General features: G+C 41.8%; 1 protein-coding gene across 2 annotated transcripts in view; it reads right to left on the bottom strand.

The window, feature by feature from the left end:
- The window catches only part of LOC132816854 (gamma-aminobutyric acid receptor subunit gamma-3), a 605,764-nt gene that overhangs the window by 72,131 nt on the left and 514,767 nt on the right, over positions 1-18,866 (bottom strand). For both annotated transcript variants that reach the window (XM_060826837.1, XM_060826836.1), the window contains exon 7: positions 4,853-5,005. In XM_060826837.1, the coding sequence (XP_060682820.1) occupies positions 4,853-5,005 (153 nt within the window). The remainder of the gene's footprint in view (positions 1-4,852; positions 5,006-18,866) is intronic.

Genomic DNA, 18,866 nt, shown 5'->3' with positions numbered 1-18,866 from the left:
CAAGCTCACCTCATTAAATACCTCTCATGGCCCTACAGCCCCTCTTGACTGATGCCAACCCGATTCTCTAAATCACAGCAACCAGAAGTACTTGCCACTGGCACAGGTGTGACCCCGAAAAGGCTGGTCAGATACTGGCAGTCTGGAACTGTCCTGTGCTGCTGGTGACATTTGCCCCAGATGTGGCAGACAATGGGAAAACTAATGCCCCGTTTTACAGACAGGGACTCGGAGGTCCCACCTGATGAGGTGGCACACTGGTCAACTGTCCTATCAGCCTCAGCCATGGCAGTGAAGGGCACGATGCCAGACTCTGCCACCTCAGCGCAAGGTTGCTATCTGGGTTGGCAAGGTCTCAGCCACCCAGAAGGATGCATAGCCATGCTACAGGAAGAGAATTCCACGTGGGGAGGTACCACCATCTTGTCTCTGCTGTGTCACATTCACTTCATTTTTGCTCCCCACCTCCCATCAAGGCTCACACTCAAGCCTCTCTGCTTGCAGCATGTTCTCTCACTTGCGGTCACCCTCCTATACTACTCACTCCTGCAAGGTCTCTGTGCCTCCTACTTGGTGACTCCTCACTGTCCTTTTTCCACCAACTGCTGTGTCAGTTCCATTCATCTCACTCCATCCTTCAACTCCTCTCAAATAAGCCCACATTAGGGCAAAAGGAGCTAATACCTGTGCGGGGGATGGGTCAAAATTGGGGGCGGGGGGGGTTCCTTATCATTTGGCTCCTCACTCGCCCTACCCCGTGGTTACCCTGAGTGACTGGGCCCAATCTCCTGCACCAGTATCAGCTGAAGCCCTTGACTAACTACAGAATGTGTGCATGTGAATGTGTGTGTGTGTGCACATGTAAGAGAGAGAGTCTGTGAGTGTGTGTTTGTGCATGTGTGTGCATGTGTGTGCGTGTGTGTGTGTGTGTATGTGTGTGTGTGTAAAACCATGACAAGCTCTCCATTTGCTGAACAGCATTGCAATATTAATGTTTAAGCTTGAATGAAAGAGGTAAAATATAAAAGGCAAGGCCATGGGCATTCGGGTTGGCATTCTGATGTACGCTCAGAGAGTGAGCAAGCAGGTTCTGACCATGGTAAGACCATGAGACATAGGAATGGAAGCAAGGCCCTTCGGCCCATTGAGTCCACTCTACCATTCAATCATGGCTGATAGGTATTTCAATGCCATTTACCCACACTCTCCCCGTAGCCATTAATTCCTTGCGAGATTAAGAATTCATTAATCTGAAGTCTTTTAACGTCCCAGCCTCCACTGCGCTCCATGGCAGTGAATTCCACAGGCCCACCACTCTCTGGCGGAAGAAATGTCTCATTTCCATTCTAAATTGACCCCCTCTAACTCTAAGGCTGTGCCCACGAGTCCTAGTATCCCCACCTGGTGGAAATGATTTCCCAGCCTCCATCTTTCTAAGCCATGGTCCAGACCTTGAGCTTGGAGTGTGTCCCTGCATGTTCAGTGTCCTTACTGCAGTATTACAATGAGAGGTTTGGGTGCATGTCAAAATGCAGAAACATGCTGTAAGTGGATTGGAGATGTGCCATGCTGATCCAGTGAGGCTGGTGTGTGTCAGATGCAAATGTCCATGGCCACGGGGTGCCAGTGCTTGCTGGCCTTGGAGCCTCGTACCGAATGTCTAGGTTAGAGATTCCTAGCAGCAAGTGATAAGTTTAAACATTAAATACACACTCTAAATGTCATGTTACGTTTCTCGGCATCTAGTTTCTATCTGTCATCATAGAGTCATAGAGCTGTTGGTCCAACTCGTCCATGCCAACCAGCTATCCTAAATTAATCTCGTCCCATTTGCCAGCATTTGGACCATATCCCTCTAAACCCTTCCTATTCATATACCCATCTAGATGTCCTTTAAATGTTGTAACTGTACCAATCTTTGCCACCTCTTCTGGCAGCTCTTTCCATATATGCACTACCCTTTGAGTGAAAAATTACCCTTTATGTCCCATTTAAATCTTGCCCCTCTTATTTTAAGTGTATGCCTTCTAGTTTTGGAAATCTCCTATCCTGGAGGAAAAGACCTTGAATATTTACTCTATCCATGCCCATCATGATTCTATATGGTCAACCAAATATAGGTGTGGGAGAATGGGAGCCTGCACATTAATGAGGCAGGATTAGATGGTAATGATGGTAATAATTAGTGATAATTTCAGTGAACAGGTCTCTCACTGCACAGATGCAAGAATTTGATTTACCATCTGGGACTTGGTTACAAAACTGAATTTTGGTATCGAAATGTCAATGTGAGGTTGACATCCCTCTCAGTTTTCCTAAATTGCTCACCATAAGTCGCATTGTTCCCCCCATAGTACTTTTGTTTTAATCCTCCACTCCAAGGCATCCTTTCAGTATAAGGTTCTACTTCGTTCACCCTTTGTTTTCTATTTCATTTTAATTGGAATACATCTAAAGCATTCTTGTCTACTTTGTGTAGTGGCAGGTTCTGTAGCCCAAGCATTCCTTGGGTAAAGCTGTTTTGCCTGAATTCCTCACTGGATTGATTAGTGACTGCCTTTTCTTTACAAGCTCCAGTCTTATTGACAACTGTAGATGTACATCAATATGTTTTCATTGACATCTACCTGGAGGATTTGAGTTCAAAATGCAGAATAATTTTGCTACAAAAGCAGAAATTGCTGGAGAAACTCAGCAAGGTTGGCAGTGTCTGTAAGAAGAAAGCGGAGTTAATGTCCTGAGTCTAGTGACTCTTCATCAGAACAGTCTTCCAAAATTTGTTTAATTGTGCAACTTCTGGTTTTAACTTCCTAAGTTAGCTTTACATAACATTATTGATGTTTCCTCATCAATCTGTTCAGTGACATCATATTGTCCTACACATTGCAGGAGCAGGCAGGACTTGAACTGAGGCCTACTGGCTCAGAGATAGTGACACTACAACCACACCACAAGCCCCTTTACATAATGCTCAAAACATTGAAAGGTTTCCCTCACAGTTTTGTCAACTACACATTTGTGTGTCAAGAGGAAGAACTTCTAAGTGGAGTAGCCACAGTCAATGAATAGTAAAAGAAAATCATGTCACATGGGTTTTAAGTGGCTATAATTTGTAAAGGAAAATTCATGATATCAAAGAATGATACCGTAATGAAGGAGGTCATTTGGCCCATGTGACAGACAGGATTTGCATGCATTTGGAAAGACAAGGACTCATTAGGGATAGTCAATGCGGCTTTGTGCATGGGACATCATGTCTAATTAATTTGATTGGGTTTTTTGAAGAGATGACATAAAAGATTGATGAAAACAGATGGACGGTGCCTACATGGACCTCAGCAAAGTGTTCGACAAGGTTCTTCATGGTACACTGGTTAGTAAGGTTAGATCACATGAGATCCAGGGGAAGCTAGCCAATTGGATGCAAAATTGGCTTGAAGGAAGGAGACAAAGGGTGATGGTGGAGGATTGTTTTTCAGACTGGAGGCCTGTGATCAGTGTTGTGCCACAAGGATCAGTGCTAGGTCCACTGCTTTTCATCATTTGTATAAATGTGAATATTGGAGGCATGGTTTGTAAGTTTGGACATGAAAATAGGGGGTGTACCAGACAGTGAAGATGATTATCTTACAATACAATTGGACCTTGATCAACTAGGTCAATGAGCTGAGGAGTGGCAGATGGAGATTAATTTAGATAAATATGAGGTGCTGGTAAGGCAAACCAGGATATGATACACACAGGACTTATATGTAAAGAGTCCTGGGAAGTGCTGCTGAGCAAAGAGACCTAGGAGGGCAGGTGGATAGTCCCTTGACAGTGGAGTCGCGGGTAGACAGAGTGGTGAAGAAGGTGTTTGGCACGCTTGCCTTCATTAGTCAGAACACTGAGTATAGCAGTTGGGATGCCATGTTGCAGCTACACAGGGCATTGGTGAGGCACTTCTGGAATACTGTATACAATTCTGGTCGCCCTTCTATAGGAAGGATGTTGATAAACTTGAGTGAGTGCAGAGAAGATTTACAAGGCTGTTGCCAAGACTGGAGGAAGTGAGCCACAGGTAGATGCTGAATAAACTGTTTATTTTTGCCTTGGAGTATCGAATACTGAGTAGTCACGTTATCGAGATTTATAAAATCATGAGGCACATGGATCGGGTGAAAAGCCAAGGTCTTTTTTCCAGAGTAAGGGAGTCAAAAACTGAAGGACATAAGTTTAAGAAGGAAGACTTAAAAGGGACCTGAGTGGTAACCTTTTAAATGCAGAGGGTGGTATGTGTATGGAATAAGCTGCTAGAGTAAGTGGTGTAGGCTGGTACAATTACAGCATTGAAAAGGCATCTGGACGTGTATATGAATAGGAAGTGTTTAGGGGGATTGAAACGTCTGGTTGGCACGAGTGAATTGGACTGAAGGATCTGTTTCCATGTTGTATGACTGTACAATGCTGTGCTTCTTTTTAAGATCATTTCTAATTAACCTGCTCTGTGGTATTACTTCACACCTCTTGGACAGATGAGACATGAATGTGTCTCATTCAGGCTCAGAGGTAGGGACACTGCCATTGTACCACAATAATCTTTCTGATGGCGCTGTAATAGAGTTATCCACCTAGTCCCACTTGCTCACCCCATATACTGACTGTGACAATTTTTAAAACATATTTGAAGTAGTTATCTAATTGCATTTCAAAAGCTTTGTTGAATCTTTAGCCGCAATGTTTTCAGACAGCACCTTCCTGATCATTGCAATACACTGTATCTTGCATTTTTCTCCCATGTTCATTTTCCAGTTAATGAAATAACAGTTAATCAAGGTCCTGGGAACTAAACTTGATACAAAAGGTAACTTACCAAGTGCTGTCCTGGCTGGAGTTGCATCTTTCTTAATCCAGAATGAAACCCATGATAGAACAACAGTCAATATGCAGGGAATGTAGGTCTGAATCGTGAAGTATCCCATTCTTCGACTTAAATCAAAGTACAGAGTCATCACAACGTATTCCCCTGTTCAACAAGAAAATGATGGTCAATGCCATTTTCAATTGTTATTATACTAAAATGAAAGAATGTGTTTCTCCCAACCAGATACCCCAAAAGAGAAAAAGATGGGAAAACCCGAGAATGGGACGTAGTGGTCGCACTTACCCTGTGTATTTCAAAATGGAGCTCCAGTGCGACCAGTACATTAATTTCCAGTGTTATTCCTTTTTATTTGCTAATGTTTCTCTCCATGTAGCCACAATAAAAAGGAGCATGGGTTCAAGGTAGGACTACAGCTCTCTGACCCTTTTCTCTGACCCACATCACTTTCCATTGGGACTCCCATCCGTTATTAACATGGCATACAAAAAACTATCCCAATGTGCTTTCTGTGGCTGGGGGGTCCCTTCAGTCTCATTCCAAGTACTTTTCAGGAGATGAACCCACTCCTTTCAGCTGACACATAGAACAGGTGGGTGCCACATCTGAAATCATCTATCACTCTTATTTTACAACTCGACTCAGGACTATAGAAATCATGGATTTGCTGCTAATGTAAAACCCGGCAGGAGAGATTAACCAAACTTGAGATTTTTTTTAGATTAGATTTGATTCTCTACAGTGTGGAAACAGGCCCTTCGGCCTAACAAGTCCACACCGCCCCTCCCAAGAGAAACCCATCCAAACCCATTCCCCTACCCTATATTTACCCCTGACTAACGCACCTAACACTATGGGGAATTTAGCATGGCCAATTCACTTGACCTGCACATCTTTGGATTGTGGGAGGAAACCGGAGCACCCGGAGGAAACCCATGCAGACACGGGAAGAATGTGCAAACTCCACACAGACAGTCGGGAATCAAACCCAGGACCTGGTGCTGTGAGGCTGCAGTGCTAACCACTGAGCCACCATGCCACCCATAAGTTGTTTAACTCAAGGGACTGTCTCAGGGTTCTCTTCTATCCCTCGCTACACAAACACAGAACAGTGTTGAGTGATGGAAATCCCCCAAACTGGATGTCAAATCGCAGGGCATTTTACTCACTGTATGAACCCACAACAAGTCTACCTCCTTGACTGGGAAAATTCCACCACATCATTTCCATTATGCAATGGTAATCATTTTCACGGTCACAAAACCCTTACAGTGTGGAACCAGGCTACTCAACCCATTGAGACCACACCAACCCTCCAAAGTGCATCCCACCCAGATCCACACTACATCTGTCTTTCCCATGACTTGCACCTGACCTACACAGCTTTGAATTGTGGGAGGAAACCAGAGCACCCGAATGATACCCACGCAGACACGGAGAAAATATGCAAACTCCACACAGGACAGTTGCCCGAGGATGGAATCGAACCCAGGTCCCTGGTGTTGTGAGGCAGCAGTGCTAACCACTGAACAACCACGCCACTCTGGTGTATCAGCCCATACATATCTAAATGTTATTGATAAACTATTATATCGTTCTACACTGTAAATTTCCAATATACTATCCTGTTAGAATGAATGCAACGTATGGCATGCAGTATATCAGATTGGAGCTACGAACAGATGTAGGCCTGAATATGTAAACAAGAAAACAAAGGGGAAGAAATTTATTTACATAGCACCTGCTCCATGTGCAGATGAAAGTCATTTATTGGGGCATGCAGCACCTTGAGACACTCCCTTGCCCAACTCACTCATCATCCTTCAGTGATATCGATGACAAACTATGCATTGACTTCAGAAGTCATGACCCTGCTCTGGGGAGGTGGCACAAGTGAGTCTAGCACCAGCAAACTTGGCACTAAGTGCACACAGTTAGCCCTCGAGAGAAGGAAGCAAAATGCAGATATCAGATTTGGGAGGCTGGAGAAATATTGTTCTAAAAATGTAATGATTTAAGGATTAACTCAACCAGTAGCATCTTTCAGATAACAATGTGGTAATGGAACAGATCATGCATCAGTCACACGCTGGTAAGGTGTGCAATTATTTTTTTTAAATCCATGCATAATAAATCCTTATTATCTTTCACTAGCTTAGTTTTTCATCCATAGAGTGGAGATATCAAATACGTGACAGGTGACACTCCTGTGCAATAATGTGACAGTAATTTATTAGCAGCAGTACTTTTATTCAGGTGAAAGTGAAAGATCCTGACTGCCTAACTGATAGTCAGGAAAGAACCACTGACACTATTGAGAGCACAGTGTGGTATGATTCTGTATTCCTGGTCAACATTCATGCCTCAGTCTACACCAGCAAGGTGGAGTGGACAATCATTTATTACATTGTTGTTTGTCAGTCACGCAATAGGTGGAATGATTATATTACCTGACATGTTAGTAGTTACCACGCTTGGAAATAATTCACTGTTCTGGATGTACTGAGCTGAAAGGCTCATTTCCAGACGTTTCATTACCTTACTAAGTGACATCTTCAGTGGACCTCATGAGAAGCAAAGCTGAAAATTCCTGCTTTCTATTTATATGTTTGGGTTTCTTTGGGTTGGTGACATCATTTCCTGTGGGGATGTTATTTCCTGTGGTGAAGTCACTTCTTGTTCCTTTTCTCAGGGGGTGGTAGATGGGGTCTAACTCGATGTGTTATTGATAGCTCAGCTCAGCAAGCAAACTTACATCCAAAACCTTCAAATCTTCTCAAAACTCGATAATTCACTGTGTATAAGATGTTCTGAAATACTCTTTGACTTTTAAAACATGGTCTTAACACTGTTGCTCGCTGGACAACTGAGCAATCAAAATAAGGTGGTTGGCTTGCCTATCAACATCCCACACAAAGGACACCATCTTCAACTGTAAATTGTTCTTCCAAACAGGCAGTAGGACACCCACAGGACTAGGAAGGCATTTATAGGGTGGATGTTGATGTGGGCCTCATTTTAGCAATGTCATGACATCCCGCCAGTGTGAAAGCAGGCCATTTGGCCCATCAAGTCCACACTGACCTTGCGAAGAGCATCCCACCCCACCCCATATTTTTCCCATGGCTAATTTGCCTAATTTATATTGCCTAATTGCCCTGGACACCAAGGGCAATTTAGCACAGCCAATTCAATCAAAATTCACATCTTTGGACTGTGGGAGGAAACTGCAGCCTCCAGAGAAAATCCATGCAGGCACAGGGAGAGTGTGCAAACTCCATACAGACAGTCGCCCAAGGCTGGAATCAAGCCTGGTGCTGTGGGGCAGCAGAGTGAACCACTGAGCCACCGTGCCACCCCTGAATGTGGAAGCCAGATGAAAATGACAAGGAGCACATTCAAGGTCAGAAGAGCTACCTTTCAAAAACTTGTTCTTGTTTGTAATCACTGGAATGTTCACTGGAATGTGGTACAGAGCTCACTGACCCCCTCGTCTATCCACTTAACTCCCAGTCCAAGTTAAAATCAGGACATTATTCCCACGAAGAAAATTGATTGCTTCTGATAAAAACTACCTGGAACCATACTGGAAAAAACCTTGACACCAGTGAGAGTCCTCAAGGACATCCATTTGCAGGATGCTTAGGAAGTTATAACCCACATTTCAGGGCACACCAGTGATGGGCATTGAAAAGCTGCTGCAAGGACACTTTGTACACAGGAACAGACTCATGGGTTGAACCAGGCTGCATCTCAGGCTTCTCACTTACATTGGGCCATGCTAGCTTACTTAATGCCTACTTGCATGTTCCCACTTGCCTTATCTTGCCATACCGTACCAAACCCATGCTTGCTTATTGACATTTCAACCAGAGCCTAAAGGCTTTCAGTATGGCTGTATTCACACATTCTTTAGCACAGACACACAGATAGGTTGCTTGTCAGTAGAGACCTGTCTTGAGGAGACATCTTTGTGTCATCTGCAAATTTCCCAATAATGCCTCCCATGTTTAAGTCTAAGTCATTAACAGAGTCTACCAGCAACAAGGGAACCAATGCCAAGCTCGGTGGAAATCCTGTGGAAACTAATCTCCATTCACAGCCAATGACGATTCCCCTTTATGTTCTCCCACTGAACCAAATTTGGCTCCAACTCACCACATTCCCCTGTATCCTAAGGGCTTGAATTCTTTTGACCATTTTACCACGTTAGACCTTATCAAATGCCTCATTAAAATCCAGTAAACAACATCTACCCCGGGGTGGCTCAGCAGGTTAGCACTGGTGTTGCACAGCACGAGGGACCCGGGATCGCTTTGAGCCTCGGGTGACTGTCTGGAGTTTGAACGTTCTCCCTGTGTCTGCGTGGGTTTCCTTCCACAGTCCAAAGATGTGCAGGTTAAGTGAACTGGTCAAATTGCACAGAGTGTTCAAGGATGTGCAGGCTAGGTACATTAGTCAGGGGAAATGTAGAATAATAGGACAGGGGAATGGGTGTGGATGGGATACTCTTTGGTGGGTTGGTGTGGACTTATTGGTTCAAGTGGTCTGTTTCCACACCATAGGGATTCAATTATTCAATCCTTCTAACTTGCTGAAAGAAATTATTTAAGTTAATCAGACAAAAACTTTCCTTGACAAAAACATGCAGACTATCCCTGGTTTACCTTGCCTTTCCAATGAATAGTATTTCCCAAAATTGATTCTGGTGATTTACTGGCTGACTGGCATAATTAATTGGCCTATCCCTCACATCCTTTTGCTAACAGCTTACTTCTCATGCTCTGTACTTCACCTGTAACTAGTATAGATTGAAAAATAATCCTCTGAGCATTTATCATTTCCTCTCTGGCTTCCTGTAGCAGTTGAGGATGCAATTCATCTGGTCTTCCAATTTATCCATCTTCAAGGAAGTTAGCCCTTCCCTCCCAAATTTATTCTTTCTCGTATAAGTAGGAACAGGAGTGTGACGCTCAGCCCCTATAGCCTGTCCCACCAGAGAGATAATACAGATATCTCAAAAAGGCATCCTCCTTTTTAACTAGAAAGTCTGTATCATCCTTCTCATTTGTGAAGACAAAATACTCATTCAGAACAATCCCCATCTTCTGCATCCAAATACAAATCCACGGACATCTCTGATAGGCTCAACTACTTCCTTTATCATCCCTTTGCTCTTAATGTACTGCTCAAAAGTCTTTAGATTTTCCTCCATTTTACCAGCTAATAATTTTTCATATTGAGTCATTGAGTCATAGAGTCATAGAGGTGTACAGCATGGAAACAGATCCATCGGTCCAACCTGTCCATGCCGACCGGATATCCCAACCCAATTTAGTCCCACCTGCCAGCACCCGGTCCATATCCCTCCAAACCCTTCCTATTCATGTACCCATCCATATGCCTTTTAAATGATGCAATTGTACCAGCCTCCACCACTTCCTTTGGCAGCTCATTCCATACACGTACCAACCTCTGTGTGAAAACGTTGCCCTTTAGGTCTCTTTTATATCTTTCCCCTCTCACCCTAAACCTATGCCCTCTAGTTCTGACTCCTTAACCCAAGGGAAAAGACTTTGTCTATTTATCCTATCCATGTCCCTCATGATTTTGTAAACCTTTATTAGGTCACCCCTCAGCCTCCGTCACTCCAAGGAAAACAGTCCCAGCGTGTTCAGCCTCTCCCTATAGATCAAATCCTCCAACCCTGGCAACATCCTTGTAAATCTTTTCTGAACACTTTCAAGTTTCACAACATCTTTCCAATAGGAAGGAGACCAGAATTGCACACAATATTCCAACAGTGGCCTAACCAATGTCCTGTATAGCCGCAACATGACATCCCAAATCCTGTATTCAATGCTCTGACCAATAAAAGAAAGCATACCAAATGCCTTCTTCACTATTCTATCTACCTGCGACTCCACTTTCAAGGAGCTATGAACCTGCACTCCAAGGTCTCTTTGTTCAGCAACTCTCCCCAGAACCTTACCATTAAGTGTATAAGTCCTGCTCGGATTTGCTTTCCCAAAATGCAGCACCTCACATTTATCTGAAATAAACTCCATCTGCCACTTCTCAGCCCATTGGCCCATCTGGTCAAGATCCTGTTGTAATCTGAGGTAATCTTCTTCGCTGTCCACTATACTTTCAATTTTGGTGTCATCTACAAACTTACTACTGTACCTCTTATATTTGCATCCAAATCATTTGTGTAAATGACAAAAATAGAGGACTCAGCAACGATCCTTGTGACACTCCACTGGTCACAGGCCTCCAGTCTGAAAAACAACCCTCCACCACCACCCTTTGACTTCTACCTTTGAGCCAGTTCTGTATCCAAATGGCTAGCTCTCCCTGTATTCCGTGCAATCTATCCTTGCTAATCAGTCTCCCATGGGAAACCTTGTCGAACGCCTTACTGAAGTCCATATAGATCACATCTACCACTCTGCCCTCATCAATCCTCTTTGTTACTTCTTCAAAAAACTCAATCAAGTTTGTGAGACATGATTTCCCACGCACAAAGCCATGTTGACTATCCCTAATCAGTCCTTGCCTTTCCAAATACATGTACATCCTGTCCCTCAGGATTCCCTCCAACGACTTGCCACCACTGAGGTCAGGCTCACTGGTCTATAGTTTCCCTGGCTTGTCCTTACCACCCTTCTTAAATAGTGACACCATGTTAGCCAACCTCCAGTCTTCGGGCAACTCCTCTTTGTGCTTTCCTACTTTCCTTTTTCTCTTCATTTCTGAATTTTCTAGGCTTCCTATAGTATTATGTTTTTTGAGATTGTGATGAGCTTTACACTTACACTTTATCTTACCCTCCGGACTCTCTGCACTCCTTCAACTCTGACCTCTCCTGTATCTCTCATCCCACCTCTGGTGGTTGGGCAATCAGTTGCTGAAGCCCTGAGCTCTGGAATTTTTCTTTGCCTCTCCCAACACATTTAAGAAATTCCTTACAACGTACCTCTTTGACCAAACCTTTGTTCTCCTGTCTTGGCATCTCCTTATACGGCCAAATTGTCAAATTTTTTTCATGACATTTCTGTGAAGTGCCCTGGGACATTGCAACATACTGTATAAAAGCGAAGTGCTGTTGGCTGTAAAAACTTACATTTAATGGGGTGGAAGCTTTGAGTTTTGGCTTCCACTAACCTGAAATACTAAACCTCTTTGGAGATCAAGTACACTGCTGGGGATATCATGTACCTCTTTGTTTTCCATTGCACAAATTATATGGGTTAGACAAAAGAAGAAAAACTGGGTTGGATTGAAAGTATTTCCCCATTTGCAATCCTTCATATGCAAACAAGAAAAGAGTGACTTAGTGAATAGAATAGGGCCAAGAGCTTCAGCATTCTCAGATAATAAATAGGTTATGACAGACAATGGGATGATAATAAGTAGTTTTCCCTGCAGTTCATTCTTCGCATAAATGTCTGTCATGCTTCATTTCTCTGTCTCCCACTGCTGCCTGAGCTCTGTGTTATTTACAGCCTTTTTCCATGCTGGTTTACAAGAAAACTTTAGAATTTGACATTGATATAGAGAGCTGTATCATCTTAAACCCCTCCCTAACAGATCCAGTTTAAAATCAATTTGCTTTATACAAAGATTCCGATCAGTGCTGACTTTCTTTGTTTAGTCTCACGATATGGGCATTGTTGGCAAGGTTACCATTGATTGTCCATCCCTCATTGCCCTCAGAATGTGTTGCCAACTTGAATTACAATTTGTAACAGTTTCATACAACTAAGTGGCTTGACCGGCTACTTTGACAGGGCCGTTAGTTACATTAATGTGAAACCAGAGTATGTGCAAGCCACGATGTGGAAATGCTGGTGTTGGACTGAGGTGAACAAAGTCAGAAGTCACACAACACCAGGTTATAGTCCAACAGGTTTATTTGAAATCGCGAGCTTTCGGAGCGCTGCTCCTTTGTCAACTGAAAGTGCTCACTTAGCGAAGGGACATTTGCAAACAGGTTGAAATTTTAGTGGCTCTTATGGTCACTTCCTTCTGACACCAGTTTTTTATGAGTAGATTTTAACAAATGAATATCAAACATCCCAAGCAGATTTGAATGCAACTTAATTGTCCAGAGTTGATATTTGTATTAAAACAATATTAATAAATGTAGGCAGCAAAGGCTGGGTGTGGGAGCAGAACAAGCTTTATTTTAAGTAGCTGGTTCTTAAAGGCTGTATTTAATCCTGTGACTTTAACATGCTGTTTGTTTTGGAATGGGGAAAGAATGGTAGTGACTTTCTTTTCCCTTACTGTTGTCATTCTTCTTATTAGTAGATAAGGGCAAAAGAACTGGGGCATCATGTGATTTTGTGTGATATTCTTCAACAAGTGATTGTGAGTCAGTGGCCAATTGTACAGCTCTTCAGAAGATTAGAAGTAAAAGTCAAATACAGATATAAACTGGGCTGCCACTCAAGTTCAACCTGAAAGCTACAATCTCACAAAGTCAGGATCTACCTCATTTCTCATTTTGCTTTGGGAGTTAGCCATTGACCAGCCATTTCTTTCACCAAACTTGCTCTATCTTTTATTTTAAATACATTTTTAATATGTTGAAATAACTGTACAGTGGCTGGTATCCTGATAAAGATTCCCTTTATTTACATATGCACAGTAAACTGGTTCTGACCAGCCAGCTCCAAGCTAGTGGGACACTGAAAAAAAAATTCTGAATCTCTTGTTAAAACTGTCATTCAGGGCTCCCTGATTGGGCCAGGTTAACAATCCAATTATACTGATTTATTTTAGCAATCTCTGTGCAAACTTTTATTGTGCTGAGATTTAGTTTGATTTCTCATTCAGTAAGGTGAAAACCAAATGAGCTAGAAAGTCAACTGATTGTACCAAATTTCATGGATTTTTGTTCTTAAATTATTGAGATAATGTTCAGGAATGTTTCAACTTCAGTTTAATAATCATTTTAAGCAATGATTTGGAGATGCCGATGTTGGACTGGGGTGTACAAAGTTAAAAATCACACAACACCAGGTTATAGTCCAACAGGTTTAATTGGAAGCACACTAGCTTTCGGAGCAACGCTCCGAAAGCTAGTGTGCTTCCAATTAAACCTGTTGGACTATAACCTGGTGTTGTGTGATTTTTAACATTTTAAGCAAAGGATCCTGTTGATTGGACTAGCCTGGACCTGGTTCCATCATTACACATATAGATGAATAACAGTTACAAATCAAAATTAAATGTTTCTACAGAAGTAGACCATATCTATATGTAGCCAAGCTTGAGCAATATGCAGCCTTGTTTAATGGATAAGTGGTGATTAACAATTGTGATGCAAGTACCAGATAATGACCATCTCCAGCGAGGGAGCATCTATCCCCCTCCTTTTGGCATCAATGGCATTGGCATTGCTGAAATCACTGCCATCAATAACCTGAGGATTACAACTGACATAAAAATTAATTATATCTGTCATATAAATATTTTTGGAGCAGAGACTTTGCAATGCCTTTTCTAATTGCATTGATCAGTTCAAACTCTCCCCTATATATGAGGAAATGGCTGATTGCACTGGATCAGGAGGAGACTGCCCCCTGGCTGTACAGTGAGAAATAACAGCTATTCGCTCGCAGCCTGAAATTCAACTAAGTTACTCAGTGGTTAAGAAACTCAAAAAGGACAATGTGAAAAATACTTCCATTTTACACTTCCAATATAATCTATTATAAATGCAGCATGGCTAGTCCAATCAACAGGATCCTTTGCCTAAAATGATTAATAAGCTGAAGTTGTAACATTCCTGAACATTATCTCAATAATTTAAGAACAAAAATACATGAAATTTGGGCTACAATCAATTGACTTTCTTTTAGCTCATCTGGTTTTCACCTTACTGAATGAGAAATCAAACTAAATCTCAGCACAATAAAAGTTTGCACAGAGATTGCTAAAATAAATCAGTATAATTGGATTGTTCAAAGACATTGATGTAAAGTTGTCAGTTTACATTTATCTTTCTCTTCAAGAAAACAGAATTTGCCATTATACAACTTTCAGAGTAAGTATTTTTGAAGCATTATCACTGTTACAAGATAGTGAAGTGAAGCAGACAGAGCACAATTCCACAAATGGCTGAACTAGATTAGTGTACAATCTGATAGAGCAATCCTAACTTGGTAAAGGAGTAGTCAGGACAGTGGGAAGACTGTCTTGCTTTGCCCATCTGAAAGACAATGTCTCAGTTTACATCAGTCAACAGCGCAGCCACCACTTCAGCAGTACAGCACAGAAGGCAGCCATTGAGTCACCACGTCTGCACCAGCTCCTGAAGGAGCTAGTCCCATTCTCCAGCCCTATCTCCACAGCCTTCTAAATTCAGCGTTTACAAATATACTTCACAGCTCAGCGAACATACTCACAAATACGGCAACTGGGCACCCACATTACAAATTTTTAAATATACATCCAGCTCTCTTTTGAAACCACCGATGGAATCCACCCCCGCCACTCACCCAGGCAGTGCATTCCAAATCCTAACTCTTTAAGTAAACAAGTTTCTCCTCATCTCACTGATAATTTTGGAATTGTGACCCCTAATTACTGACATGCCAACTAGTAGAAACAGAATATCCTTCTTTACCCTGACAAAATTGTTCATAGTTTTGAACATCTCAATATAATCACCTCTTAATCTTCTCTGCTCCAAAGAGAATAATCCCAATTTCTCTAATCTTTCCTTGTATCTAAAATCCCTCATTTCTGGTATCACCTAGTAAATCCCCTTGGACCTCTCCCCAGGGATTTAACATCTTTCCTTAAATAAAGGTGCCCAGAACTGAACACTATATTCCAAATGTGAACTGATGAATGATTTGTAGAGGTGCATCATCACTTCTTTACTTTTATGCCCTCTGCCTGTATTTATAAATCAAAGAATCCAATAAACCTTCTGAAATGCTTCAACTTGCCTGACCAACTTCAAAGGATCATGCACTTGAACCCTGAGGTCTTTCTACTCCTGTATTCTTCTTAAAGTTTTATCATTGAGTCTGTACTGTCTCTCTGTGTTTCTTGTAACAAGATGCATTTTCTTGCATCTCTCTACATTGAAATTCATTTGCCATGTGTCTGCCTATTTGGCCAACATGTCAATGTCTCTCTGAAGTTGCTCAAGGATCATGCTCACAATTCATTATTCTCCCTAACTTAGCATCATCTGCAAATTTAGATTTTGCCCTCAACACCCATCTCTAAATTGTATATATGAATTAGAAAAGACAAGTGTCCCAACAACAATCCTTGGGTAACATCACTTTCAACTCGTCTCCAATCTGAGAAATGCCCATTTTGAGAAGATTTGTAGCTCAAGTTGAGGTTTTGGATGTAGGTTTGCTCGCTGAGCTGGAAGGTTCATTTCCAGATGTTTCGTCACCCTACTAGGTAACATCTTCATTGGGCCTCAGGTGACAATTCCTGCTTTCTATTTACATGCTTGGGTTTCTTTGGGTTGATGATGTCATTTCCTGGGGTGCCCATCTATACCTACCCTTTGTTTCTGATCTTTTCACCAGCTTCTAATCCATGCTGCCCAGGACCCATCAACCTCAAACATACCTAATTTGCCAAACCACCTTCTATTTGGTACTGTATCAAATGCTTTCTGAAAGTCCAAACATACAACATCCACAGCACTACCCTCATTCACTGCTTATGACAACTTGTCAAAGCACTCACTTAGATTTGTGAGACATTGACAGAGTGGTTGACAGAACTCTTGACAGAGCCACATTGGGAATATATGATCAAAGGAGAATGTGAAAGGAGAAACTAGTTAGGTGGTTGGAGGGAAATGATATAGCCTGGACCTAACCACATGGGGTTAGAACTAATGTTCATGTAAAGGATAAACATTTAAAAGGGCTGGTTTGGCTAAACGCTGTCTATGTTGTCACTTTGAAAACCATATGACCTCTTTGAGCGAAGTGATGAATTTGGACTTGAGGATCCAATTCCTTGAGGAACCTGACTGAGACTGTCCAATTTATCTTGTAACAGCCTCTTACAAATAGCAGCCGGAAGCTGCTTTCTCATCCTATTTTGGGCTGGATTTGCATTTGTTTTCATAGCCGCTGTAGAAAACTAATGAGCCATCTAGTTTCTATCTGGGGAACTGAGGCCAAGGTCAGTGTATCCAGGAAAACCAAATGATTAACTGGAAAATCCAATTTTGCAAGAAGGGAAACTAATTTCCAACAGGAGTCTGCAAATTATTTCACCAATGCTTGGTGGCATATTATCTGACAGAAGTAATGATAATGGAGTACAGTAGAATCTGAGTAAACAAGGAGTGATGAAAAAAGATCTTTGAATATAAAAAGGCTTCTCAGTTAGCTACGTGATTCTAGTTTGTGGAGATCCTGTTTCTTGCTCTCGACAATACTTCAAAGCGATACCACTGATATGCAATTGTTTATCATGTCACTTGGATAAATGGGCTTTTCCTCCAGAGCAAAAACTAAGGGCTTATCACAGCTACAGCAAAATGACCACAGAAGGAGCAGAAATGTCCCCAGAACAAACACAAAATAAGATAATTTATCAATCAGTGCTAATGCAGCTGTTAAAAGACTAACAGCGTTACAATGAACATACATAATTACGTTTTTTTTTCTATACTAGAAAGTTGGCTGAGCAAATCATGCTGTGGAGAATTTTAAAGTGGCTGAATGAGAAGAACAGAAGGAATGGTACTCCATTGCATTTGTACCTCAGTCCCTCGGTAGAGTGTTCAGTACACAGCGGCTTGACACTGCATCATTTTCACCACTGGCACCCAGACTAGGAAGACAAGTCAGAGCACTGGGGATGTAAAGCCCGTTTCACTGCTTCCCCTTGGCTGCGTATGTCATAAATTAGAGAGCTATTCAGCACAGCATCATTGAAAACAATTGTCAGTTCTCACAATGGAAAACAGTTGCTGCCAAGTGAATGTTTGTAATTAGTAAGGATTAGTGATGTGGAAGACAGCAATTTGCAAATACACATTAGTGAAGTGTGAAAGGACTCCTGTCTGTCACAATGTTAATAACAATGTAAAAATCAGTCACACCTAACTGAAGAGAGGAGAGTTCATTGGTTCAAAGGTACTTTGGTAACCTTGATTGAAGTATACATTGGATTGGTTGACCTGTGGAATGTTGGAACACTCTATCCTAATTAAATTTTATATACTCTAGCTAATTTTCCATTTTTTTGATGATTGAGTAAGAAGTTGCCTGGAATTAAATAAGAAATCAATGAAAGAATAGCTCTTAGCCAATCTCTGTGGAGGAAAGGCCACCTTTCTCTCACAACTTACCCGAGCCAAATAAAAAGATGAATTATGTTTTGTGCAGAGTCAAATAAATGAAGATAGACATGTTGAGAAATCGCTTATGAAATGACTATTGAGTTTCACAGAAAACTGTGGAGGGTCAAAATTCACTGAAGATGATTAGGAATCTTTCTGTGGCTGTACGTTTGACACCATCATTCACAGGGAGAATGGAGATTGATGAGCAATTACTCACCTGTCAGTCCTGCAGACTACATTGGTACCAGCCATAAGAATGGTATGAGCCTAATTTGTTTTATGCAAATATCTCTCTCTGACAAAATCTATTCTGAAGAAATTGTCCTGCCTTTACTGAGAGAGGTGGTATGAGAAAATACTGGCATTTAAGATTAGGTAGAATCACAAGATATTCTCTCGGTATATCAAATGAAAAAGGACAACCAGGGTATGAGTAGGGCCCATTAAGGGTCAAGGGGGCAATTTGTGTAAGAGGATATTGGTATTGTGTTTCACATTGGAATGAACTTCCAGAGGAAGTGGTGGATGTGGATATAATTAGGATGTTTAAAAGACATTTGGGTAAGTACATGATTAAGAAATGTTTGAAGGGATATGGGCCAAGCGCAGGCTGGTCTAGTTTGGGTATATGGTCAGTATGGGCCAGTTGAACTG

This window comes from Hemiscyllium ocellatum, chromosome 6 (assembly GCF_020745735.1).
Source record: "Hemiscyllium ocellatum isolate sHemOce1 chromosome 6, sHemOce1.pat.X.cur, whole genome shotgun sequence".
Taxonomy (NCBI): domain Eukaryota; kingdom Metazoa; phylum Chordata; class Chondrichthyes; order Orectolobiformes; family Hemiscylliidae; genus Hemiscyllium; species Hemiscyllium ocellatum.
The sequence above is the reverse complement of the archived record's forward strand: the minus strand, read 5'-3'. Positions and strand labels throughout refer to the sequence as shown.